Consider the following 27142-nt stretch of genomic DNA (forward strand, 5'->3'; position numbering starts at 1 on the left):
GCGTTTATGAGAAGCTATAAACGTAGTTATAGTTGGTAATTGTATAGCTGCTAACTAACTAGTAAATTCTAGAATAGAACCGCCTAGAAATATGTCAACGAGGAAACAAAACACTATAAAAGCAGCAACAGTTGAGGCACGAGAATCAGTTTGATTAAGCACGCTATCTGTCGAGCAATAGAAGTGTTATTTTGAAAGTAGTCTAATAAAGACCATTTTGCATTATCGAATATTGGAGTTATTTATTGAACAGTTTAGTGATTCGAACGTTAGCAGAAGGTATAAGGAAGGAATAAGCGGAATTGCGGTAAATTCGTTACAATTGGTGTCAGAAGAAGAATTGTTGAATAAATTCCGAAGATTTTGAATACAACTTGGACATGGCAAAGTTGAGTGAATTAAAGATCCAGCAACTGAAAAATGAGTTGGAGAACCGTGGATTGAATACAACCGGCAATAAGATCGAACTTCAAGAACGGCTACGAGAGGTAATGGGTTCGCAAGGATTGATGTGGACGATTATGTCTTTTATCCTGATGTGGAAGAATCAACAACAAAAATTGAAGAGAAAAACCAAACATCACAGACAGTTACGAGCACAGACTTGAACACGATTTTGGCTGCAATATCTTCTCAAAATAGACAGTGTCATCTCAACTGGCAGAATGGAAGACATATATGGCATCACAATTGGAAACACAGGAGACGCGTTTAACATCCAAGATGGAAGCACAGAAGGCACGCATTTCAGAAATGTCGTCACAAATGTCATCTCAACTGGCAGAACAGAAGACAAGTATAGCATCCCAACTGGAATCGCAAGAGGCACGTATAACATCTAAGATAGAAGAACAAGAGGAGCGCTTATCATTGCAGGTGGCACAAATGTCTTCGCAGTTAGAAGCACAGGAAGCAAGGGTAACATCAAAGCTGGAAGCGCAGGATGCAAAAATCGCTCAATTTCAGGCAGTTGCAACTAAACCGGCCAGCAGTTTCAGCGAGTAATACAAAGGTAAAAACACCATCATTTGACGGTTCTGTTCCTTTCCAGGTCTTTAAGCTACAGTTTGAGCAGACCGCGGCAGTGAACAACTGGAATGCGGAAGATGAAGTTGCTGCACTGTTCACAGCATTTAAAGGGCCTGCATCTGATATGTTACAAACTATTTCAGAGGGCGAACGGAACTGTTATGGGCGCTCTAGAGAGACGATACGGAACTGAGCATAGGAGACAGATATACCAAATGCAGTTACTGAACCGCTTCCAGAGGCCTGGTGAAACATTGCAAGAGTTTGCGTCGGATGTTGAAAGGCTGGCACATTTAGCGAATGCGGACGCACCCGTGGAATACACCGAAAGGGTAAAAATCCAGATCTTTATAAATGGCATACGGGACGTGGAAACGAAGCGAGCGATATACGCAAACCCAAAACCTACATTCACAGAAACGGTATCACATGCTCTGATTCAGGGAGGAGATGAGCAAGAGCGTGCCAGATGTAAAGATCGAGAGCTAGCTCCAGCTGTTGAATGTCCTGTGATATCTATCTCGCAAATTGGAAGAAAATCGAGCAGTATTGTCGTCAAAGGGAATGTGGATGGCAAAGAACGTGTACTGACTGTAGATACGGGCGCATCTCATTCCTTAATCCGATCTGACTTGGTCAACAGGAGAGTATAACCGTTACCTGGAGCAAGGTTGCGATCGGTCACTGGCGAGTTTAACCAAGTCCAGGGAAAATTGATATGTGAAGTCTTAATTGGAAAGGTCACAGTTCTACACAAATTCGTTGTGGCGGAGATCATTGATGAAGTCATATTGGGAGCGGACTTCTTGGTTGATCATGCCATCAAGATCGATATGCAGAGAAGGGTGATGCGTTATGAGAACCAGGATATGCCACTTAACTTCAGTTTGGAAAAAGGGCTCAGCAGTAATCGAGTACTGGTGGAGAAGAGTCGATAAAGACCACGAAAGTCAAAAATAAAGGTTGATGGAACGAATGGGCCAAACAAAGCAAAATCGAAGGTACCTGCGAGTAAAATACTGGCATTGACAAACCCTAATGGACACACTAAAACGACTGAAAGAATTTTCCAGAAAAGAATGCAAGGGTGGTTTCAAGCCAGCGCGCACTACTGTTGTGAAACGTCAAGACGATACTGATGATACAAAGCCAATCCGTCAAGATCAAGCTCTGCGAAGTTTCATTGACCAAAGAGCAGAGTGTGAGGGAACGGCCCAGGGTAATGAGTAGTAAGATGAAACACAGGCACGACAAGAACTTTAATTCGGAAGGTTACTTGGAGGGAGATTTAATAATGCTATACAACTCTAACCTCCAAATATCGGCGCAGTTGGGAAGGCCCGTACAGAGTTGTGATGAGGATCAGTGATGTCATCTACCGCATACAAACAATTGGGAAACCACGAAATAGAAGGTTGGTTCATTTGGAAAGGCTAGCAGCGGTTAGATCGAGAGATTTGTCTGATCGGGACGATCAGACTTAGGTGGAGGGCAGTGTGATGAATATTAGTGACACTAAGTGATACTCACATCACTAGTCTGATGCTAAGTAAATGAAGCCACAACAACAATAAAACAGGCAGTCACTTGTATCTACATAAACGAATCGATCATTATGTCTACACATATGTACGTACACGCAACGGCGAGAAAACGCACAAACACATGCATATATCTTATCTGAGATGCGCTCAAAAGTAGGCAATAATTTGTGCAAGTAATACTCACATATGCACGCGCATATGAGAAGCTATAAACGTAGTTATAGTTGGTAATTGTATAGCTGCTAACTAACTAGTAAATTCCGCCTAGAAATATGTCAACGAGGAAACAAAACACTATAAAAGCAGCAACAGTTGAGGCACGACAATCGGTTTGATTAAGCACGCTATCTGTCGAGCAATAGAAGTGTTATTTTGAAAGTAGTCTAATAAAGACAATTTTGCATTATCGAATATTAGAATTATTTATGCAACAGTTTAGTGATTCGAACGTTAGCAGAAGGTTGCAAATAAGCGGAATTGCGGTAAATTCGTTACAATATATTTCTTAGAAAGAGGAAATATTTAATGGAAAAATAACTAAAAAAAAAACCAAACCAATGCCGAAGGGTCACCCCGCTTATAAGAACTTTTGAAACATTTTTCTTAAATTTTTGATATTGCTTTGCCTGGGACTTGAACGCAGTACCTTCTGAGTTTGCTACTATTACACTACGGTAGCAATAGAGAAAACTATTTGATGCTAAAAGCTCTAAATAAAGATGTTTTAATGTGCATAGTTATCGGTTAGGAGCAACATGAATTCTTTATGGTTACATTAGTAGGCCCCATGTTGGGCGCCTCGTTTATAAACCTTCGCAAGTACAAGGATCAGTATATAAAAAACTAAGAATTTACCAACAAACTGATGGGAAAAAACTATAGTACATATAAAGGTAAGACGTTTTGCAGAGAATCAAGTGGGAAAATTTCAACAAGAATGAGAAAATAGATTTATTTTGAATAAAAACGTGTATGGGGAATTGTCATAAGATATTTCATAGAAAAAAAAAGGTCTGAATATTCAATACAACATTATTTACTTAAACACAAATCCAAAGTTGGGCGCTATTTTTTTCTTTAAAAATTTTTTTTAGAGGATCCTAAAGTTTGCGTTTTGAAAAGCAATCGATATAAATCCATACATATGTATTATGAATCAAAAGCAAAGACCTATCGCACACGAGAAACCACATACAAATTTCAATTAGTAGGAGCAGATAGGGAGTGAATGGAATAATATCATAGGATATTAGTTAAAAACTGATTAGAAAGGATTGGGTGTTTGATACCTAAACCCTCAATTGAAGATTATTTTTTCTACATAACTCTCGGTTGGCAGCCGCATATCCCATTCAAAGCCACTAAGTTTACTAAGGTCCCATGTTGGGCGCCATTATTCAATCATCGATAAATTTTCGAATATGCAAAGTTAGACATTTCTAAAAAAAATTTCAGTCTATTTCGAATTTGCAGCCGAAATTTAGAGATGAGATAGATGCAAGCATATATATTTTAGTGATCGAAAATATTAAAAAGTCAATCAGACCAATTCTAAATATTCTCGCGGATTTTTTTATTCCCGCGGAAAAATTCCTCCAATTCTGTTCTCCTAGGGAGAACAATAATTGGGGAATAGGAATTTCGAATTTTCGAAGTCAGCTGTTTTGTCAATTGAAATTTCGTTGCACATTTCTTATTTTGTTTAAAAGATTGAAAAGTTTAATTATTGTTGCAAATTTGTTGGAAATTAAGAAATAAAATATAAACAATGCACAGTATTAATTGCATTTCATGTGGTATTCACTGAAATTAGTAATGAATTGGTGCCACAGCAACATCAACAGCGGAACATAAAAAGAAGACGGCCGCATAACACAAATCTGCCGGAGTTGCCTGCTTTCGTTCAGCAAAGCAATTTTCTGGCGGCCAAGTTGAGTTGAATTCCTACTTCTTCATATGCCAAAATCTATTTAAGCCTTATTAAAAAATCCTTGCGCAATTTCTGGATGGCTGCATCAAATATGTATATCAAGAGCTCTACTGTTGACAGTGAGAATATTGAGGTAGAATGTAAATACATATTTTAGCACAAGTTTGTACAAATAAGTGTTCTTTCTTAAAAGAACCAATTTCCTTTAACTATTTTGATGCATTCCCTTTAATTTAACTAGTGAAAAAACTCCTATGAAATGGTAGAGAAATCTCCCTCTCCCTCACATTCATAATACCTGCTTTTCTCCCATAACCGGTTTCCGCTTTTTCGAACATTGTTCAGAATAGGAGGAAAGGGAGAAGTGAAAAAACTCACAAGGAATTTTTATTTAGAATACGAGGAATGGGAGAAGGCAAAAAACTCGCACGGAATTTTCGTTTAGAATTGGGCTGAATATCTATTTCGAATTTGCAGCCGAAATTTAGAGATGAGATAGATGCAAGCATATATATTTTGTTGATCGAAAACAAGTCAATATTTTTATATAAAGAAAATATATTAAAGTCTAATAACAATTTCACACTGAAGCTTAATGGAATCACAATTTGATTTAAAGAAATAATTAGTTTTTCCTCTTCACATAAAAAATAAGAAATCTTAACGGTCAAACACGTTCCAAAGTTTTCAATTCAAGAATTGTATTGTGGTTTCCCGCAAAAGGAACAATCAGACCACGATCCTCTTCTGAGGAATTTTCTTCAACAAATTGCTTACAAATGTATCAGCGTCTGCGCGACGAGAAGAAAAACCCGACTTACCGCCAAGGTGTACGGAAGAGATACATATCTACTAATAATAACAATTTGGTGTATATATCTGAGGAGATTATGGTCTAGCATTCCATCCAATTCGAAGGCTACTTATCGTGTATTCGTTTTTCTACGAACTGTCTCACCTAAATACATGTTTTGTGCCGACCCAAAAATTTATCTGCTAATTCGGACGAACTTTTGGTGCCAAGGTAATGCCGAGGGACAATCAATACCATTTATACAAATTTTCTTAAATATTTTTGATGGATAGGCCAACACGCTAGCTCTACACTACGGCGACAGACTTTGACCGTTCAACCGGTCAATGCAGCCTCCACGAACTATCATACTCCAACTGGACGATGATGTTTAGCTAAGCTGCGGAGAGCTACAGCGTTTTTGCTGACGTGGGCAAGTTATGGGAAGATCTCCACTGGGTTCGGAGAAGCAGATGGGGGAAGACTTTGATCTCTCTTGGTGCCCCCTGTTGGCGTCAGTTATCGCGAAACAGGGTTAGCTGGAGTGACTTGATACGCAACGACCAGCATATTCTAAGCGGTTAAGCGCCAATTAAAAAATGTATCTTCTAACCGCGAGGAAAAGGACCAAAACAAATCAAAGAATATCTCCAAGATCATTTTTTCCGCAGTAGCGAGGACACTTGAGCCTGGTGACCTCTTATAAAGTGAAGTTTCAGCATATTTAAGGGTTAAAGACGTATCAACCAAGTGAAGAAGGATGAATGAAAAATGGTCTCCAACATTCGTTGTTCTTTCCCTTTGCAAAAATAGCACGTGTTGATGCATCCATTATATTGGTAACTCATTTTTTTGCCATATATGTACATAAAAACCGATTTCAAAACTTTTCGAAATATTTCTTCACTTATTTCATAAGCATTTTATTTTTTTGGTATTAAAAAAAATAAAAATGTTAAACCAACATTTTTTTTTTTTTTGTGTTTACTTTGGTTTGTCATTTCCACAAAGTTTAACAGAGTGATTTTAATTTTTTTTTAAATCAAAAAACCATTATGGCCGCCAAGAAGAGTAAATGGTTTTACCTGGTAATATTTATACCATGCGCACTCCTACTTCAACCATCCACTCCCGGGAGAAAAGGCTTTGAACATGGTGGAATAACCAGGTGAAGTAAGCCGTTAATTGTCTCGCTCTAAATTCTTCTTTGTTCTGTCATTCGGCTATCTGAAAATTTTTCACAAATGTTGTCCCCGAAAAAGTGATGTTTTTTTTTGCATTTTTCAGGAGTAAAGTATGGTAGTTTTAGGACTTTTTTTCATGTAAACCAGTAGGCCAGTAGGGTAGGTGAATATCGATGGACCTTTTACTTCCGAATCTCAATCTCAAATCAACATAGCAGATGGAAAGAGCAATGTATTTTTAGAGATCGAAACACATTTAAAAGTATTACGATTACTTCCAAGTGTGACTGTAAAACTTTTCATCAAACCCGAAACCCATTTAAGTGCGCAAAGCTCATACAGTTCAACTATATAATGGATAGCACATCTCCCACTTATGTCCGGGTTTTCGATAAAAGCTTCAACTGCACTTGAAGTTGAGGTCAGTTTACTTTATAGCGTTTTCTTTTCTGGCTAAAGTGTTACGCTTTTTGTACGCCGCGCAATGGTTGTTGTTCTATTCTAAAAAATAGGCAACGCCTTTACGGGGTATTTCGTTCTTTTGTGAAAATTGTTGCCTGCTCGCAACGCAAAAGCGTTACACTTTTACCCTGTATAAAATGACGGTGTGGCAGTGCAACTCTGTGAAACTTTCAATTCGCTCTTAAGTTCCACATATACTCTGTTCATATGAGTACCCAGATTGCGCATTCACGAGTTCAAAATTGCTTCGTTTTGCGCGACTACGTCACAGTTGACTGTTTGAGTGAATGAAAGAAAGAGAGAAAAAACAAGAGCTAAAGGAAAATGACGTAAGAATTGCCCATAAAAAAGAGCTGACCTAATGTTTACATGTGCAATGCGCAATCTTCTTGTGTGATTTGTGATATGAGTGAATATGGTGAGTTGAAATGTGCTTTGTATGCACTATAAATGTTGACAATTTTCTGGGGTAGGAGTAACTCTATTAAGGCTTTACCATTTACTTAGGCAACAATTTATTTCAGAAAAGCAAACGCTATTAGACGCATTATTTACTACTCATCGCAGTTTAAGTTTTTAATTTTATTCGATGCTTACAGTAATATAAGTTCGCACTGGTCCTGTGTATCCCTTTTGTATTGGCATTAGGTTGCACTGATATGCTGAAAAAAACAGTCTGTAATGGCTTTCGTAGCAAGGCATTTGTTTTTCTACTCCTACTTTTCCAAAGCGGGTAAACATTTTACCCTCTTCTGACCGTTGAAAATACATCCCTGCCATTTCAGATAGCGTACATCTTCTATCTCTTTTTATTTACTTCACCTGGTGATTCCACCATGGCTTTGAAGAGATTTACAAGGTATAATCGAAACAGCTGTCGCCTTGTCCGTCCTGATGTCACGTCGTTTAAATTTTTTTCCAAATTATTAAATAAATTATAAATTAAAAATTGCTTCAAATAAATGTTTTCATACATTTGAAGCAATAAGGGCAACCCCCGCTTAACTAAAAAAAAGGTGTTATTTGAGTTTTCCTTTTGCGTTTATGGCAGGAAAAAGTTCAACGTGTGTTCATTAAATTGACGCCAAAACGACACAAAAGTCGAATGTGTTTGGGCCTTTAGGGCTGCGTAAGATGGGGCTTTACGCCACTCATTAACTTTGACGATCTTAATTCTTGAAAATATTTAATTTTGAAAAATTAAAATTTTTAGAAGCACATCTTTTCTCTGGCAACGTTCAACATTTGAGTAAGAAAGGTGTCTATCAGTGGCTAAACAATAGTAAATGTATGCTTTAAGTGGTATTTTTTTCTGTTTGGTTCTTACTTGTGAAAACTAGCCCTTTTTTAATTGTTTGCCGAACTAACGATAACACTTATCGCAAATCTATACCTAAAGTTCTTAATTTTAATCCTTTTGGGTGTATCTTAGCATTACCACATGCATATTTTTATTCCCGCGGAAAAATTCCTCCAATTCTTTTCTCCTAGGGAGAACAAAAATTGGGGAATAGGAATTTCGAATTTTCGAAGTCAGCTTTTTTGTCAATTGAAATTTCGTTGCGCATTTCTTATTTTGTTTAAAAAGCTGAAAAGTTTAATTATTGTTGCAAATTTGATTGAAATTAAGAAATAAAATAGAAATAATGCACAGTTTTGCATTTCATGTGCTATTCACTGAAATGAGTAATGAATTGGTGCCACAGCAACATCAACGTCAACAGAGGAGCATAAGAATAAGAAGATGGCGCGATCACACAAATCCGCCGGGGTGGCCTGCTTCCATTCAGCAAATCAATTTTCTGGTGGCCAAGTCGAGTTGAATTCGTCTTTCGTCATATGCCAAAATCTATTTAAGCCTTCTTAAAAAATCCTTGCGCAATTTCTGCATGGCTGCATCAAATATACCAAGAGCTCTTCCATCGCTTATGATATACTTTTCGACTTAAAATAAAGAATATTATGGTAAAATATACATATTTTAGCACAAATTTGTACAAATAAGTGTTCTTTCTTAAAATAACCAATTTCCTTTAACTATTTTGATGCATTCGCTTTGATTTAACAAGTGAAAAAACTCCTAAGAAATGACAGAGAAATCTCCCTCTCACTCACATTCATAATACCTACTTTTATCCCATAACCGGTTTCCGCTTTTTCAAACATTGTTCAGAATACTTAGGAGGAAAGGGAGAAGGAAAAAACTCGCCCGGAATTTTTGTTTAAAATTGGGCTGATTGTAAATGTGTTATGTGTGTGGTCACCTCAAACTATTGTACAAATACATATATGGAATAATTTTTTACATTATACCTATGAATATACCAGTGGTGCCCATTTAGTGAACCTATTTACCTTTATATTCTGCGCGAAAAGCTATTGAGCTTTTGAGAAGCATGCAGTGAATAGGCGTGATTAAATCGAATACGTTGGCTACACACCACAACCACAAAAATGCAAAGCTTGACGGCAATTATAGCCAAGCATTAGGGCTGACTACATTCACGACGGCGGTGTAGACGCCACATCTGTCATATCATTTCTACACATGTTCTTATGAGCGTCGTTATTTTCGGTGCGACAGAGTAGGCAGATTAAACCTAATTCTATTTTTGGGAAGCGACAGTGAGTGGCGTCCTTTTTATTTTGTGAATAAAAACTAAAATAGAAGTAAATAAGAGATAATAAAAGCTAAAATCATTCTTTTGGACATTTTTAAACATTATTAATATTTTTTCTAAATTTTTCGCTACTGTTTGCTGTAATTTATATTAGTGGCTGCCGCTTTCAAAGTAATCAAGAAGCCAATGCTTGGCTACGGTTGTCGTCAAGATTTGCTTTATACTGTTTCCACACAGACGGCTTATTGAATAATAAAGGCAGTTTTCTACATTAAGACGCTTATTGAGCTCAATCTTCCCTACAAAATTCGAATCTATAATTATTTCATTAGTAGCTAATCGAATGCCTAATGAAGCACAATGCAACTCTGTTGGCAGCGTTCCGCTTCTTAGTTTTTGGTGTGTTCAGTGCTTAAAAATGTCATTTGTCAAAATAAATGTCATTGTCTGCATGGCGGAATGATACAAGGTGGCCGCATCGAACAGCTGATTATAACCTTTTTTATTTGATTTGATACATCAACTACCGGCGCAGTACGATTTTGACATTTGTCCATCGAATTTACAAGTACATGGAATTTTTTTTGTTTGTAGGTATGTCACCATGCTGCCACCTTGTATCGTTCCGCCATGATTGTCTGTCACATAGCATTGTCATTTTATTCGCTTGACATTTCATCCTTCATACTAATCGAGCAGTTACTTCTGTGTGAAAGCAAAAAATTTACGACTTCATTAGAAGATGAAATGAGATCATTAAGTTTCTTTGTGAAAACAGTATTATTGTGGTTGTGGTCTGTAAACGCCGTGTTGAATGTGATCAGCCCTATTGGCTATTCGATTGCTCTGAACGCGGCAGCCACAAATACGCATAACAAACGGTAGGGAAAAATTGAAAAAAAAATATAAATTATGTAAAAAAGGCACAAAGGACTAATTATAACTTATCTGATATGTTATTAATTCTATTGTAGTTTTTATTGGAAAAATAAAAAGCACGTTACTCTCTGTTGCTTGCCAAAAGTATAACTTGGTTTAATCTACCGACAACGGCAATCGTGATAGATTGTCGTGCGGCTCTGACGCGGTAAAAATAATGACATTCATAAGAACAAATGTAAAAATAATTTGACATAAGTCACTTTGTAGCCGCTGTCGTGAATGTAATCGGACCTAATAAGTTCACTTTTATGGTAAGAGAAATATATTGAAAGCTCTTAACAATCGTGTGCACCACTGGCGTTGCGCCTATGCTACTTATATATATATTTATATTATCGGATTTTGAACGATTTCATTACTTTCAATAAAAATCAATTCCATTTATAGTTTTTAACTAATTGCTTATTTGCTAATACTATAATTTTTTTTTAATTCTATATCTTTACAATATCTTAAACTACGTTTTGTTTTTTAACATTTCTTTTAATTTTCAGCTTTAGGCTTTAATTTTCTTTTTGCACTTCTATTTCGTTACCTTTTATCTTATTTAATCACTATTTAAATCATCGTTGATCAAACTGCGATCCATAACCTTCCAATTGTTTGAATTTAGCGCCGCCGCTGTAATGCCATATGTGCCGCTGGGTAGGCGCTTTTGACGGCACAAAGATATGCGTGTCTTACTGGGCGATGGCGGTTGTAGCAGCGGGGATGTGGCTTGTGGTGAGTCCAATTCGTCTGTGTTCTCTTCGGGACAACTATCAGATGGTGATGCCAGACGTTCGCGAGTTTTTATTGATTTCTTAAGACGACGTAAAAATCTAAAAAGATTAAGAGATTTAATAGGGAGAACATTTTCATTTTTCCATAAATTAGTCGAATCAGTAGAGGGTGTGGTTATTCATTCAGCTGATTGCTTCTTCTTTATAAATTCCAAGTACAACAATATGTCAGTTAATCGTAAGGCAAAAAATATTCAATCCAATTTGCATTGATTTCGATTAACTGACATCTTGTTGTATCAAGACATTTTATCGAAAATATGAAGAAGCAATCAGCTGATGTGATAACAACACCTTGTATAGCACATTGTAAGAAAATTGAACCCTAAATTAAAGTTATTAAAATAAAATAAATTGAAGTAGAAAACAAAATAATTTAAAGGAAAATAAAAAAAGAAATAAAACAAGATAAAAATTATATAAAAAATAATAGTTAAAAAAAACATAATAATTAATAAATAAATTAAATTAAATAAAAAAATTTAATAATATAAAATAAAACCACATAAAATACCTCAAAACAAAACGTCGATCCGTGGAGACTTCACATACAATGAACGAGTACATAGTGTTACCAGAAGTTTGTTTAACGACCATTTGGAAACCCCTTTTCAAAAACGTACTTTTTCTACTGCTTTGGTTGAGGCTACTACTTCCGTCTGAAACACACGGCATTCATCTGGTAGCTTGTAGGATCGGAAGAGATCAGTATACCGTAGACTAGAGTCCCTTCGAAGCGCAGGTACGAAATTAGGTAGCCTGTACTACTATGGTCGTATGGCCTGCGCCAAAACTGCGCTTAGGCACTGAGCCCCGTTCCAGTTGTTACCGCTATGTACTTTGCCAAACGGCTTTAGATAAGTTAATTCTTTAACTGATTATTTCTTTAAGAGGCGAAAAATGAGGCTTGCAGTAAAAACGAACAAGAAGAAGCTGTTGCTGTCACCTAAAAAACGATCTATTGCCATGACAATATCAGTCTAGAAGAGGAAGAAGAGAAAAATGGGAAGTAAAATCCTCGTTCAGCCTAAAATAATTGGGCTCCATAAGTGGAAGCATGGACGAAGTCCAAAGAAGAGAATCCTTCGATCCTTGGAGTATTCTAGAAAAAAAATTCCGGCAGCTTTTCAGACTTTTCTTTAATGCCATCTTCTTTCTCCACCAGAAGCATTCACCATAGTTTCCCCATAATGGCAACTGTCTATTTTATAGATTAGCTACGTTTCAAAATAAGTAATATCCCTTGCATTTAAAGTTTTTTTCATCTGACGTGATTTGGCATGGTCGCCGGCTAAGCCTATAGACAGTCCCACTATTCAGGACGTGCACCATAAAATTTAAGGAAATCCATCGCATCACTCTACCGACTGCCAGGTACCAAAAAAAGTTGAGCATGGAGCTCTATAGTAGTATCAGGCGGAATTGCGCTTAAAGTACAGATCCGCAGCAAAAAAAAAAAAAAAAAAACCAGGAACTTGCGGAAAAGACAAAAAGACATTCTTGAAACATATATGGTAATTGCGCAGTCGATCATGTGCCAAGCGTCGTCATTATGATCGTCCGTCCATAAAGACATACCCCGAAGAAGGCTACAGACAATGGAACATCCTAGCAGACAACTGCTCATGCAGCTCCAACCAACTACGGGGAAACCTCCGTAAACACTATGATGTCATCCGTTTATAAACCTTATCCACACCGAATCGGTAAACTCCTTTGCTGAGTTACATCCGGTAAACCCCGTTACCACAGACAAAATCCAAATTCTTTCAGAAGAGAAGAGTAGCTGTCCAAAGGAAACATGCGTGACTTTGGCTTAAATTTGATATGTGCACTATCTCTTACTTTTCCAGAGTCATCCCCCATATGACACAAACCATCTTTTCAATTGTAAGGTTGATGCAGCGTCTAAAATAGCAACCTCCATTGGTGTAATCCTAATAAAGGGCCTGTTTCCTTGCACCGCAATTTTTTTACAACTCTTCCGTGGCCACGTCCATTTGATAGGGCGAAAGCATTGTTAAAAAAGGTGGGGTTGAACTGGTCAGACAAAAAGGTCTACACATAGATGTGTGTCAGAGTGCAACCAGAATTTGTTTAGCAACCTAAAGGAGCACCCCAATTGAGTAAACGACTTATGCTGTAAAATAAATCCAATGTCCTCTAAGTCCACATTGAGCCTCAATCCTTATCTCTTAGAGGTAGTAGAAACTTCGTTGGCCTAATAACGTAAGACTGGAATACGATCATAGAGATTTAGTAGTACTATGATTGAATTGGAGGCCGCCGTGATGTGATGGTAGCGTGCTCCGCCTACCACACCGAAGATAATGGGTTAACGCCCCGGGAAAACAACATCACAACAGTTAGAAACATAGTTTTTCAATTGACTGCCCCTCGGCAGTCTTTGGTAAGCACACCGAACCTTGCAGATGCCGTTCGGAGTTGGCATAAAACAAGTAGGTCCGCCACGCCAATTTGTAGGAAAAATTAAAAAGGAGCACGACGCAAGTTGGAAGAGAAGCTCGGCCTAAAATTTCTTCGGAGGTTATCGCGCCTAACATTTATTTTTTATTTATGATTGAATTCACGCCACACTTATCTCTCCTTTTTATTTATTCTAAGCGGATTGGGCTGTCTGCCGTACACGCGTCTTGGGACTGGGGCACTGCCCCTATCTCTTTGACTTCTTCCTCCCGCCTGAAGCTTCTTGCTCCTTGAACCGGTTGGGGAAGCGAGGATTGATCGCGGAAAAGTGTTGTCATCGAATTTCCTACAACCTTATTTCACCGTCTAACGGGGCGATGAAAAGCACTCGATTCTTCGGTCGATTAAATCGTCTACGACTACTAATCGTTGATTAGCTTTTAAAACAGCGCCGCATATTGAGAAGCCTCTCTTCCCATTTCTGTCTAGTTTTCTTTTCAAATCAAATTATTTGTTCGGGCTCGCAAGCATCTGCCGCTCCCTCACTGAACTCGCATACTGCGTTACTTCCCTCGCTTTTCCGAATCATATTGTTGTAGCGATAAGGACATTCCCCGAAGGTCTTGGGGAGTGTTATCGATGTTGATGGTCCTTCGCCGGACCAAAGAGATCCGGTCCGTTCCGGTACCAAGCCCGACCATGTCGGGAATGATTTGTTATGACCACATGCGACCTTATAGGCCATAGATCCATGAGGAGTTTGTGGTCGCCAGAGCCTCGGTTGTTAATGTAACAGGATTCGCCACGGATAGGTGAGGTTGACAATTGGATTTGGATAAGCTATAGATAGAGCTGGCAACCTGAAAGGGTTGCGCTACACAACCCCTGGAATCTATTTGGTATTTTAGTCGCCTCTTAAGACAGACATACCTACCGCGGGTATATTCTAACCCCACAACCCGAATCATCGTTTATAGCTCTATCAACATCCCCATCTTGCGATTCCATTTTCTTTCTCCCCTCTACTCTATGTTCGTTGAACATAGGCTCGTCCTCTTCATTCGCTAAAATCAAGGATTATCACGGTAAAGAACTTGCCAGCGAATGGCTTTCAAACTTATTCCTTAGTCTCATGAGCCCACGAAAAGCACTTACTTTTCCAGTCGATTGGGATGACTGCAACTTCTAAGCGCTGAACAATTTTTGAAACTCCTCGCATTGTGAGAGGGCCTTCTCATCCTTTTTGTCTCCTTCTCTTTTCAACTCAAAATATTTGTTGCGGCTCGCAAGTATCTGCCACTCCCTCACTTATCTCACTGACTCAACGCTTTTCTGTTCCGAATCATCGCTTATAGCGCTACTAACTTTCCCGGCTTGATATTTCTTCCTCCTCTCTCTCCTATATTTTATGTTCGTTGAAAATAGCCTCCTCCCTTTCATCCGTTTGCTGCCTTATCCACCCGCCTGAGGCGACTCCTAAGCGCTAAACAAATTTTAAAATTGCTCCGGATTGCGAGAGGGCTCTACTCTGCTCTATGTCTCGTTCTCTTTTCTACTCAAAATCTTTGTTCGGAGTAGCAAGCATCTGCCGCTCCCTTAACGAATACACTGGCTCCACGCTTTCTGGGCCCGAATCATCACTACTAGCGTTATCAACTTCCCCGACATGCGATTCCATTCCCTTCCTCCTCCAACCTATCTTCGTATGACCACCTGTTAGGATGGGCTCAGAGGTCAAGCTCCACTTTTGTGATAAGGCTACCGGTACTTCCCGCTACATAGATATAAATTCCCTTGCGATATGTACCCACTTCATTCCAGTATACTTACCTTATCTGATTTCCGATCGCACGCAAACGATTTATTTTACATTTCGGCTTAACAATTTCGACGTCTTCTTTCACTATGCTCGGAGAAATGCGACGCAGTAAGGCCTTTAGAAAGATTTAAAAAGTTACAAACAATTTTTAGCTATGAGTGAAGAGATTTGCTTACATCAGCCACTTCTTCCTCACTTAGACTCTCTTGTTTTCGTGGGCGTTTTTCGCGATTGGGTGAATTGAGACCTGAAAAAATATTAAATAAGTTTAAAGATAACGAATAAGCGCAACAACTCATGCAAACTCACGTCTCGGTAGCGGTCTTGACGATGCTAACTCCTTGGGCAATACCAGGCTCTCCGATGAGGAAGAACTACTCGCCACAGGCGGTCGGTTATTAATACGTCTTTTTGGACTCTTACGCGTTGTAACATAAGATGCTGGACACGGATGATGATGTGACAAACAATGTTTACTGCATATGTGCGTGTGTGTCGTGCTACTCGGAGTCGTCGCTGATGGTGGGGTTAAAGATTCCTTGCTCGGTAAATCGAGTTGTTGTTTAGTAGGCGATTGTGTTGTTGAACATTTGGATGACTTACGATCACGTTTTTTATTGCTGCTACGACGCTGATGCGTGAACGAACCGCCTTTACCATCTGACGATGGAAAATCGTACAGACCATCTGAGTCGGTGAATGGCAATTGATCTTTGCGGCCATAGAAATGCGGCGAAAAACGTCCCATACTGGCGCGTTCACTTAACGGACTCTCTGAACGTGACGAAACCGGCGAAAGACCCTTTTCAGTACCATCAATTTGTATTACAATCGCAGGTAATTGCAATTGAGCCATTTGGCTGGGTCCGGTGCTCAGGCCGGCTCCGCTAACCGTAATTGCGCTTGCTGCTTGCATCTGTTGCGGTTCATCGACTTCGATTAGCACATGTTCGGCCATATAGGCGTCAAGTGTCTTAAAGCGGCTGCTGCCCAAACGGGTATCGTAAATTTTTTCATCGATATGATCTGTGCCTATACCTTCATCGTTCGATTCTAGTATGATTTCGTCTGAAAATGTTTCCGAATCGGAGCGTGGCCTATGTAGCTGATCGATGCTGCTACCTGTAGCGCCACTTTCATCGTTAGTCTCTTTGCCATTTGTTATATTCTCTTTACAACTGGCTAGCGCTGCACTCTTTCGGCGGTTCATAAGGTTGACATGCAGTGAGAGTGGACCAGCCGAATGTCCAGCGCCTGGTTCATCCATTTCGCCTGGACATAATGGATTGCTTGAACCACAACGGCTCGGACCCGGGCTAGCCATGCTCGAATAACCGCTCGAACTGAGATTGCTCTCGGAGATGGTACGATCAGCTCGACTGCACATTGTAAAGGGACTCAAGTAACACATGCCAACCGGATTTGGTGGCATCAGACCACCCGGATTGCCGATTTTCGTGCCTGGTGATAGTGGTTCGGTATCCGATTCCAGTTCACTCATATTCGAAGTAACGGTTATCATGGGTGGCACAAATGGAAACTCCAGCGAATTCGGTTTTTCAAATTGTTTTAAGAGCCTGACAAAGAAAGATCAATGTTCGAAATGGAAAAGCCTTTTTAATGTGTGAAATTGAAAAAGTTCAAAAGTTTTCAAAAGCTTTCAAACGCTTTTTCTGGCAAATTCTTTGTGATCTAGTGTGCTATTCAAAAAACAAACAATTGCATGAAAAAATTAGGTAGGCGGAGCGGGGATATAACACTAAAACGAGTTTAAGCTTCGCAAAAAGCTCACTAAGCTACATTTATGCAGAGTAAACTACAGCTATAACATACGGACTACTTTTACTATAAATAAAGTATAACTTAAATATAGATGAATAAAATAGTGTACTGAGGCAAGAGCTTGATCAGATATAGCGTCACACAGACATTACAAAAGCTCGTTGCAAAAAATATTGCTTGCGTGAAAAAATATTTTTAGAGGAGGTTCAGCGCCTGTGGTTGACTGTTCTTAGTTTAGTCCTTGAACAATTGTTTATTTGTGCGTGTATGTGCTGTTTTTTTTTGTGTAGCTGAGCTTTTACCACATTCGCATTTTGTAAAGGTATGTGTGCGATCATTACTGACCTAAAGCTTAAAGCTTACGATTTACTAAAAATTTTAAGCAAAAATTAAAAAAAAAAAAATCCAAAAAAACAAAAACCACATTGGTATACCAAAACCAACAAAAAACGAAAACCAACAAAATGTATTGTGTGCTCTATTTCTATACCTTTTTTGTTGTTGCTTATTTGGAAACATAAAACTCGTTTCACCTATGCTGGCTCGTTGTGGCGGTGGTGATCCTGGAAATATAATCATCGGGTGTCGATTCTTTGTTGGACTTGGATGTTCGACAGTCAATGTTGGTATTATTAGATCACGTGGTCTTGGCGTTTTCTCTTCGGGTGTCGGCGGTTCGACATCGATCACAATCGCTGGTGGTTTTAAAGCCATTACACTCGGATTTGTATGGGTTTGTTTAGATAGCTGCAGTTCACTTGTGGTTGGTGTCGGTGGTGAAAATCGTACAAGTGGTAAACGATTTAGGCATTCTAACGTCTTGTTGTTGTTTTGTTGACATGCCACAGAAGTGGTTGCTGTATCAGTTGGTGTCGTCTCCACATCACTATCAATTACGACATGCGTTTCACCCGTATGCAGATCCAGTACAATCTTCTCCTTGAACAAATTTTTGAGAGACGTAAAAAAGTGTTCACCATTAGAAGAAGGTTTTGACAGCTGCTTCTTTCAAAGCATATGTTAAGGCGCTAATTTACTTATGATAGTCTGTCTACATATAGGTGTTGAGCGTACTTGACGAAAAAGCAGGAATGAAATGAAATTTCTCCTTTCCTAAATCAGTCCTAATTTATCCCTCAAACACATTGGCGGAGCAGCAGCTTTACATTCAAACAGAGTGGGACGTGGGAGAGTGAGGTGGCCTGACTTTTCAATAAGCGACAGATAGAGTAGTTGAGGGAGGAAGGTGCCGGAAATTACTTCTACGATGAGATGATCGGTTGGCGAAAAATAGTTTCTGTAACATCACGGGATTTGTCGATAACTAAGGCGAACAAAGGCCGTACTACCCATAATCAATATGACAACAGCCGACCGGCGGTATCACACGCGTCACCAGCGTGTGTAGCCGGAGGGAAGTGGTAACAAAGAAGGTGCTATAGATATTGCTCTTTTACCTTCCTGAAATAGCTGGTAATCCAGTCGATGTTAGATAATCCGTACTAATTCACTCCCAGGACTCTTCCTTCGCCTCGCTTCTACGCTACATATATGAAAGGTGCCAGACTTCAAGTCGGCGTTGTTCTTGCCGTGACTCAATAGGATTATCCATGGGTTGAGGGAAAGAGCACAAAACAGCTCTTCCTTTCTGATAGAATACATTTTTATAAATGTCTAAAGGACTGCATTGCCGTGGCGAGGAATGAAGTGCCAAAAGTTCGTATTATTATGAAGCCATGTTACAATATTGAATGGCATTTTAATAGTTAGTCTTAGCAATTGTGTCTGGTTGAATTTGTTTCGAGACGTTTGAGAGAAAATTGCGTCTAAGCAAGGATAAGTATGAGTGTAAGCTAGGAGATCTTCATCTTAAGGTTTTCACAGAAAAAAATGAAACTGGGTACTTTCAAAATGAGCAACAAGAACCATAAGTTCTGACTATCCTCGATTGGGGGTGTGGAGCTGATATTGTCTGAAGTATTGGAGTTTTAAAGGTAACAGGATTACATTTAGAGGTCGGAGCTAAGAAATCAATGCAAGCGTGGGGATTTATTAATAGAAATCGTACTCAAGCAAATGGTTTTCTATGGAATATTGGTATGGTGGAGCGTGCTAGAAACTGCTCGCACTGCCCGGTGGAAACTCTGCTCTAAACGGCATTGGTTAAATTCAGCAATGTGTTTGACATTGTACTAATGTGGTAGTAGTAGTTCTTAGGAATGAAAGATGATCGAAAGAGGAGTGGGATGGGGAACTCTTCTGGAACAGTGTATTGGTGGACTTGAACCAGAAGGTCATCACTTGTTTCGAGCATGATAGGTCCATTCAATGGTTTTGATAACCATCAAAAAAGAACACGTAATGGTCAAGGGATGGACAAGGGACAATGCGATCTTTTAATTCCTTGATTCTCATCAGCTGTGTAAAGTAGTTGAAATTACGTTTATCTCTTAGTATCTAACATATCGCAAATCACCATTTCACATCGAATAGTTTTTACAAAGCCCTCGTCGATCATTCGTCATTTCGGTGAGAACTCAGAAGATTCTGATTAACGTGTCAAGACATCTTGCATCAGTAAAAGTTATTGCAGCAAGCAGTTTTAATGTTGTTATAGTTTGCTGTTCCTTGACAAATTACTTGCTATGCGCAATAAAAGAAACTTCCTCAGAACATGGAAGATGGGAGTAACTTTTCGCCATCGAGAACTACAAAACTACTTGAACAAGTCCAAGATTGTTAAACAAAAATTTGTATGTCAGAATATTATTGAGCATACATCGGCCATGTAGGCCAGTTATATCTGCAATAAACATATCCATATAAAATAGCTGGTCCTTATGGAAACCAATATAATCGAATATTGGTTAGGGTGCGTCGATTTAATAACCGATATCGCGTCATCGCTTTTTCGATAGGATTTGGGCTTAGGAAAAAAAGTTCCACTATGCATACCCAAAAAAATAATTTTCGACCCTGCGAAATTTCAGTTTTTTGATTTTTTTTCGACTTTGATTTTTAAGGGTTTTTCATGACCTACTAAAAAATTTTCATAATTGAATACAAATGATAATGTTGATATAATATTGAACAGCGGAAGTACTGCTAATAAAAACACTACTATAAAAATCCAGTGTAACTAAGCTCTTAAGCGTGCCTATAAATATTCCACACAATTAGGATAGCAACAAAAAGACAATAATCAATTGCAAAGCGAGCAGCGCGGCATTCATATGACTGAGTGGTTAAAAGCATCTGCCTTTACACTAGTATAAAGTATGAATGTTGGAAATTCGAGTTCAATACTCAGCTCCCGAGACGCTAGCTGATGAAGAAGTGAAATTCAAAAACTTTGCAATTTTCTCTAATATCGATTTCATTTTACGTTTTGGACTAGGTGAGCTATGATTTGTGTAAGTCCTTAGCATTTTTTTGGATTTTCTTCGCTTTCATGAAATTGTAAAATTGTTTAGGTTGAGGCAATAACAATCGATGTCAATACATATGGTTAAGTATATGGCTATAATTACGGAGTTATGACTATGGCAAGTTTCTAACAAGATATAACATGACATGTAAACCCAGATACTGCTGATCTATGAAAACAATAATTATGAGCCACCCTAATGCCTCAAGCATTTATAGCAAGATCTATAGGTGTTGTAGCACTTAAAAGGGCTAGGAAATAATTGAAGTATGTTTCATTTATTACATAATATTTAACATGATTTCATTGCCTCTCAGCTAAACCATGCATCGTTTTTACGTCCAAATTGTATGACTATACCATCGTCTGAGTCAATCTACATTCAGTTTGGTTTTTTAAGAAAAAAGTGTTAACCTGATAAATCGTTATAAAATTAAATGTAATATATGTAATACTTAATAGTTAAATAAAAATCTAGATTAGAACAGTAGGTTAAAAATTTAAGCAGATTTTTCATCTTTGGTGAGGCTTTTAGCACATCTCTTCCCAAAGCGTAGTATCCACATCATAAGAAAACATAAATAAAAAATCAATGCAAGGCGCAATAACCTGTCGAGAGATTTCAGTCCGAGCTTCTCTTCTCTTCCAATTTGCGTCGTACATAATTTATTAATTCCTTTTCCCTGCATATTGGCGGGACGGGACCTAAATATTTTAAGTCAACTTTGAACGAAATCTGCAAGATGTGGTAGGCGGAGCACGCTACCACCACATCAAGGCGACGAAAACGCTCAAACAAAATTTTGCATTTATTTCTTTTACTTATTATTTAAGAATTCATGAGCTTAACACCGCCTTATAATAATTGAATTTTCAATTATTATATTCTTCTAAGAGAAACTGAAAAGAAAGAAAGAAACTTTTACTGGCATATTGCGATGGTACCATTTCGAAATCCGCCACGAATTAATCGTCAGGCAATTTCGTAATGTTTTCAAAGATTTCACCGAGATTCGAACCGCGAATCACACCCTGAAACTGCAGTTGCCTTAACCACTAGGCTATCCTGCTGGTATTTGTTTCCTTGCTTAATTCAGTTTATCTCATTTCTACACTAACAACACAATTGAAACACTCTGTCTCTATTAATTTGTGTGTTATGTGGATTTTGTTTTTGTAAAGTTCCTTTTCGTTGCGAATGACCATGTAAGTTAACTGTGGCCTAACCGCAGCAATGGGCGGTGCTTCCACGATGTGGGAGGTTACAAGGAGACTCCGTTTTTCCTATATATTATAAAGGGAGCAAATGCTGCGGCTCCGGCGGTCACAAAGAAGATGAGCGAAGTGACGAGGGTGTTCCTGACTTTGGCGCTAATTGACTGCAGGTACTCCTATGGGCAGATATTGACTTGGAGATCTGAAGAAAGGAATCTGCTCAATGTGATAGTCAGAATATTGCGTGACGAACTAAATTACCCGCTACCACTCTTTGATTCTGCAGGTACAGTGGAGTAAATTTGATAAAGCTGCACTACATTTACACCTTGAAAAAGATTATGGCTCACTTGTGGTGGAGTCGGAACACGCGATGAACCTTTTGCAGCATCCGAGAAGTGATGTATTTTATTGCAAGGTGCTTTGCATGTGTCCATCCTCCAAATAAACAAGGAGGCGGAGTATATTTTGTATCCCGAGCAAAAAGAAAACGTATTCGCCGCAATCCCAAGAATGTTGGATGGTTACAAAAAACTCAACGTTGCGGGCAAGTCTTGCAGTAGTTCAGAAAAAGAATTTCGATTAAATTGGCATTTTTGGATACACTTCTTAGCAGTGGTTAACTGGGTCGTTTTCCGACGTCAGATTTTATCAGGGCTGGATTAACAAGTAGGAGAATAAGCAGTTGCCTGGGGCCCCGATCTTAGGAGGCACCCGAAAAATGAAAAAGACTTCTAAAATTTTCTTACAAACATAAAATTCTAGAGAGTGAAAGAAAAATATAGTCAGAACTTAAAATAAATTTTACTCAAATAAATAAAACTCAGTTGACCGCATTCAAAAGGCGACGACCGAAGAACTAGACAAGGTTTCTAAAAATGACATTTTCGACTCATTTGACAAATGGAGCATGCAAAGAAGTGTATCGAAGTGAAGGGAGAGTATATTGAGCGAGAGCGACTCGAGATGTTAGGTATACTTTGCATTGAGTCAGGTTTATTGAACAAAATCGATATTGATGATATGATTGATGAATTTGCCGAAAAGAAATGAACGGACGTGATAAAACGGCCCCCAAATTGATGGTAATTCGGCCCCGCATTTTATGAAGCGCTACTCTACTAATACGGGGGTAAATATTTTGGTGCCATAATTAGTTGAATTTAGGGCCGTTTGCACCATCTTCAGTTAGTATGTTATATATACATATGTTACCGAAATTCCTGTTTTCTCTAGCTAACTGAGGCCTCGACTGTCAGTTAATTGCAAAACATAAGTGTAAACAAAATCAGCTGCTTTGTGTTTTCGTATCTTAACAATAGATTTTCGCCATTTGTTTTTAAGCACTGTACCCACATCGCAAGAATTGAAAAATTCCATACAAAAAAAGCTAAAGAAATATTTCGTTTGTCAAGTGGTATCCACCTCTCAAGAAAACTCGTAACATTTCTGCTACCTTTTTCTACAGATTTTTCAGCAAACGTGCACCGGGTTCCGCTAAGAAATATATGTGCGTCCCTTTTGGCGTGTTCCAATGTGCTCTAGATCCTAATAAAAACCTATATGTATACATAAATAAACTTGATAAGTTGCTTCCCTGCCTTGCAGTAAGATCTTCTTTCAAAAACAAAAATGCTTCTCCACAGTCATACTCAAAAACATCTTCTTCAGAGGAATTCCTTCACCATATAAAACCTTTCCCATTTAAGGCGCAGCAATGAAGATGGAGACGCTATTACTGTCCAGCTGTCACTCAACAAAATGACAGCACTCATCAGACGTGATAGCGGCAGATAAGTGGATTAAGTATTACATATTTTTTTAGAACTATCATAATATTTAGTTTTTTTCTTATAATTCCCTTTCCATGCCATTTTCTTATATATACCAACAATTTACTCACCGACATTTGCTCATCACTGCCATCACTGCGTATACTCCTCTGCTCATCATCACTATAATCACAAATAGACAACGGATCCTCTTGGTATATTGGACTATTGGAACGTTGCGGTCTTGGCATAATCGGTGTTAGAGCTGGCGATGGTATCGGTGTTGGCATCTCACGAATCGGTGACAAACATTTATTGTTAATACCATTACTGGGTATCTCCAGCAATATCGTCGGTGGGTGCAATAAATTTGTTGAACTTGACGAATTCGATGATGATGATGCCGATGATGACTTGTGCGCATTTAAAACATCAAGAACGGGCACTTCAATTGTGGTTTGACGATAGAACACTGGCGAATCGGGTGGACCACTCGAATAGCTAATTGGCGTATGCATTGATGATGTCGATGACTCATCATCACCGGGTGCATCATCTTGTGGACTAGAAGCGGTTGGGGTTATTGTAGGTGAGGAGTAAACGGATGCGCTGTGCATTTGTAAATTAGCAGTTTTTGTTGTTGTGTTTGGGGAGGTAGTTGTTGTTCTTGTTGCAGTTGAATTATTAGCATTTGTAGAAGAAGCGAAATTACGAAACATAGCTAAAATGGAGTCAGCACTAGTAACTTTGGGGCGTACATTTGTGCCACCGATAAAACCACGCAATGGTCCACCCATCATGCCACCAAGGGTCATATGAATGTGATGATTTTTGCTACCAATTTCACTGGCACTCGTTTGCATTGAACGCAAACCAAAATCGGTTAATGCTAAATCTGAACTGGATAATGAATCGCTACCCTGATTCGATGAGGTGCTGTGGGGTGAACGCATTTCGTTTGTGCACGGTGATGGAGGTACTGAGCTGGCGGCAAATTGTATGTCGGTTGGTAGGCTGAGAGCACTCGAGTTCCGTGTATTCTAAGGGATGTGCAAAAGAGAGTGTGAAGCGGTCGTGATGTGGACAGGTAAGGAAGATAAAAGAGGTAAATGTATGTGATTACAGATGGAAGAAAGAGTACAATTGAGACATACATATAATAAATAGACATACATACATAAAAACATGGACATAAACAGAAAAAGAGGAAAATTTTTAGCCAACATTTATACGAGTTAAAAGCTGAATAACGAAAATCTCATTATCATATCAATTAAGAATTTGAACCATATTATATCAAATTTAACCTTACATTATTTAATTAAACGCTATAGGAACTTTCTATTGCTAATTCGGTCTGGTATTTAAGTGTCTTGCTTTCAAATGAAGCCAAGTTTAAAGGTAATGGGTTAGGCTGCCTGATCCCTTCAGAATTTCCTAGGCGGAGCTCTCCGCCATTGAGGCAGTGGATAGGATGCTATGCTCAGCTTTCCTTTACCCAGGTGGTTACAAAAAAGATTACTTTGCCTTGCTCGTAATGACCTCAAATTAATTTTTAATAAAAATCAACTGGGATCCATGGCATAAGTATAACGCTATCAGCTGCCACGCTTCTATATTGGTCAGAGGAGGCAATTGCGACGTAAACATGACTAGTAGTAGACTTTGGGACTGCGTTGGCAATCTGCTCTCTCCGCTCGTATTGGGCTGACATCTTCCCTACCAAAGCGCTCGTCGCAAGGGCAAGGTTTAACTAAAGTTCATTTATCCATAGTAATTGGAGCCCAGGGGATGCACCTAAATATCCTGGACAGCCCCAGATATGTTAGCTGCATGGAAGACGGCGAAGTGGAAGCATCTGGTCACTTAATGTTCAGCTGTTAACGAGGACGAGGTGTAAATATATCGGTCAGAAGAAATATCCCACATCGATGTTTGTAACTGTACCATCGATATTGAAACACAATGAACTAAAAAAAAGTCTCCAAGTAAGCTGCCCTTAGCTGGTAAGTGTCCATTTGGACGAACATAGACAAACGTTGAAATGGTTTTCCATGTTGTTGTATCAATTGGGGAGATCTATCGATGTCGATGATTCTTCACCGTTGAGGTACAAGCCCGACTATTTTTGTAGAATAAATTTACTTAGAATAAACGTCTTCGAGAGCTTTGCAGAACTCAAGGATGTTAGGCGCGTGGAGTTCTTTAGATCTTCAAACTTTCCCACAGAGGCTTTTGAACATTCGTCAGTCTTCTTACATTTTTCTTTCATTGGTTAATTCATCATTGTTTAATTCAAGTAACCAAAAAACTAACCAAGAGATCGAATATACCGGTCCCACATACTCTGGCGCAATTCCAATGATTTATTGGCGGTATTATACTAAAATTTGTTTTCAACGGGCACTGAAGGTGAGCGGTAGTTGCGTACACATCGTGAAGCCTGTTGCGATAACCATTTGTACTCGAACTGCCTGCCATTTCAACATACATATATCCGTTCTCTGCGCCTTAGGGCGGAACTGTTCGCAGTATGTGAAACTTCGGTGCTAACTAGTCAAGGATTCCATATAATGCAGCTGTGGGGCATTCGATGATATCTTTGATCAGTCACCATTGAAATCTCAAAAAGCATTGTAAAGGATGGTGAGAAAAGAGCATTAATGGTTAACTTCTGAGTCCTGCCTGCTCTTTTTATGTGAACATTTTAGAGTAAAGATGAGTTAGTGTGGGTATTCTTAGATATGAAAACACTGGAGCAGGAAATTTATTCATAAGGATATGATAGTCGAAGACTTATAGCAGAAAAGCTGCTAATTGATTACTAGGATTTCGTACAGTAGTGTGCAAACAAGTAGGACTACTTATATATTTGATAGTGTCTGGTGCTATGAGTAAATGCTTTTTGGTAACGATCATAGAAAAGCTTCTCTTTCCTCTGGGCCATTGGTAGGAGGTCGTAAGTACTTTGATGTTTTCGCCTGCGAATCGTAAACCCACTTAAGTTAGTAAAGTCAAAAATCAAAAAAGTTAATAAATTAATTTTTTTCTTAGTAATATCAGCAGATGAGTGCTGAAGGCAATATGGACAGAGAGCCGATGACAAGGTGATGTGTTTCATAACATCGTATCGATAGGTCCATAAACGTCTTATTTCTTAAAGTGTTAGCTAATGGAAAAATGTATACAAAACGTTCTTGAATCTGTCGTCGAGGTATTGAGACTAAAAAAGTGTTTTCGTCAATTAGAACAGCAGTCATCAAAATTGAAACTGTGGCTGTATTGGTAAGAGTAAAGTCATCGTAGTGGTAGTGCTTTAGTCGTTGGTTAACGAGCAACGAGGCTTGTTATCATTCAAAAATTATTATATTGCATGGGTCTAATAAAAAAATTAAAATAAAATAGATTGCTAA

The 27142-nt window shown here is 38.6% G+C and overlaps 1 protein-coding gene across 43 annotated transcripts in view; it reads right to left on the minus strand.

Annotated features, from left to right (window-relative positions):
* Nucleotides 1–9144: 9144 nt before the first annotated feature.
* LOC137251101 (uncharacterized) overlaps nucleotides 9145–27142 on the minus strand; it is a 641551-nt gene continuing 623553 nt past the window's right edge. For 41 of the 43 annotated variants that reach the window (XM_067785126.1, XM_067785125.1, XM_067785121.1 and 38 more), the window contains 6 exons: nucleotides 23861–24769; nucleotides 17806–18251; nucleotides 15843–17110; nucleotides 15710–15780; nucleotides 15545–15648; nucleotides 9145–11326 (listed from right to left, as the gene is read on the minus strand). In XM_067785126.1, the coding sequence (XP_067641227.1) occupies nucleotides 11053–11326; nucleotides 15545–15648; nucleotides 15710–15780; nucleotides 15843–17110; nucleotides 17806–18251; nucleotides 23861–24769 (3072 nt within the window). In that variant the 3' untranslated portion in view covers nucleotides 9145–11052. Of the gene's footprint in view, nucleotides 11327–15544; nucleotides 15649–15709; nucleotides 15781–15842; nucleotides 17111–17805; nucleotides 18252–21027; nucleotides 21119–23860; nucleotides 24770–27142 lie in introns of those variants that run through there. The other 2 variants (XM_067785131.1, XM_067785137.1) reach the window with 2 other exon arrangements.

Source organism: Eurosta solidaginis, chromosome 4 (assembly GCF_040869045.1).
Source record: "Eurosta solidaginis isolate ZX-2024a chromosome 4, ASM4086904v1, whole genome shotgun sequence".
NCBI lineage: Eukaryota > Metazoa > Arthropoda > Insecta > Diptera > Tephritidae > Eurosta > Eurosta solidaginis.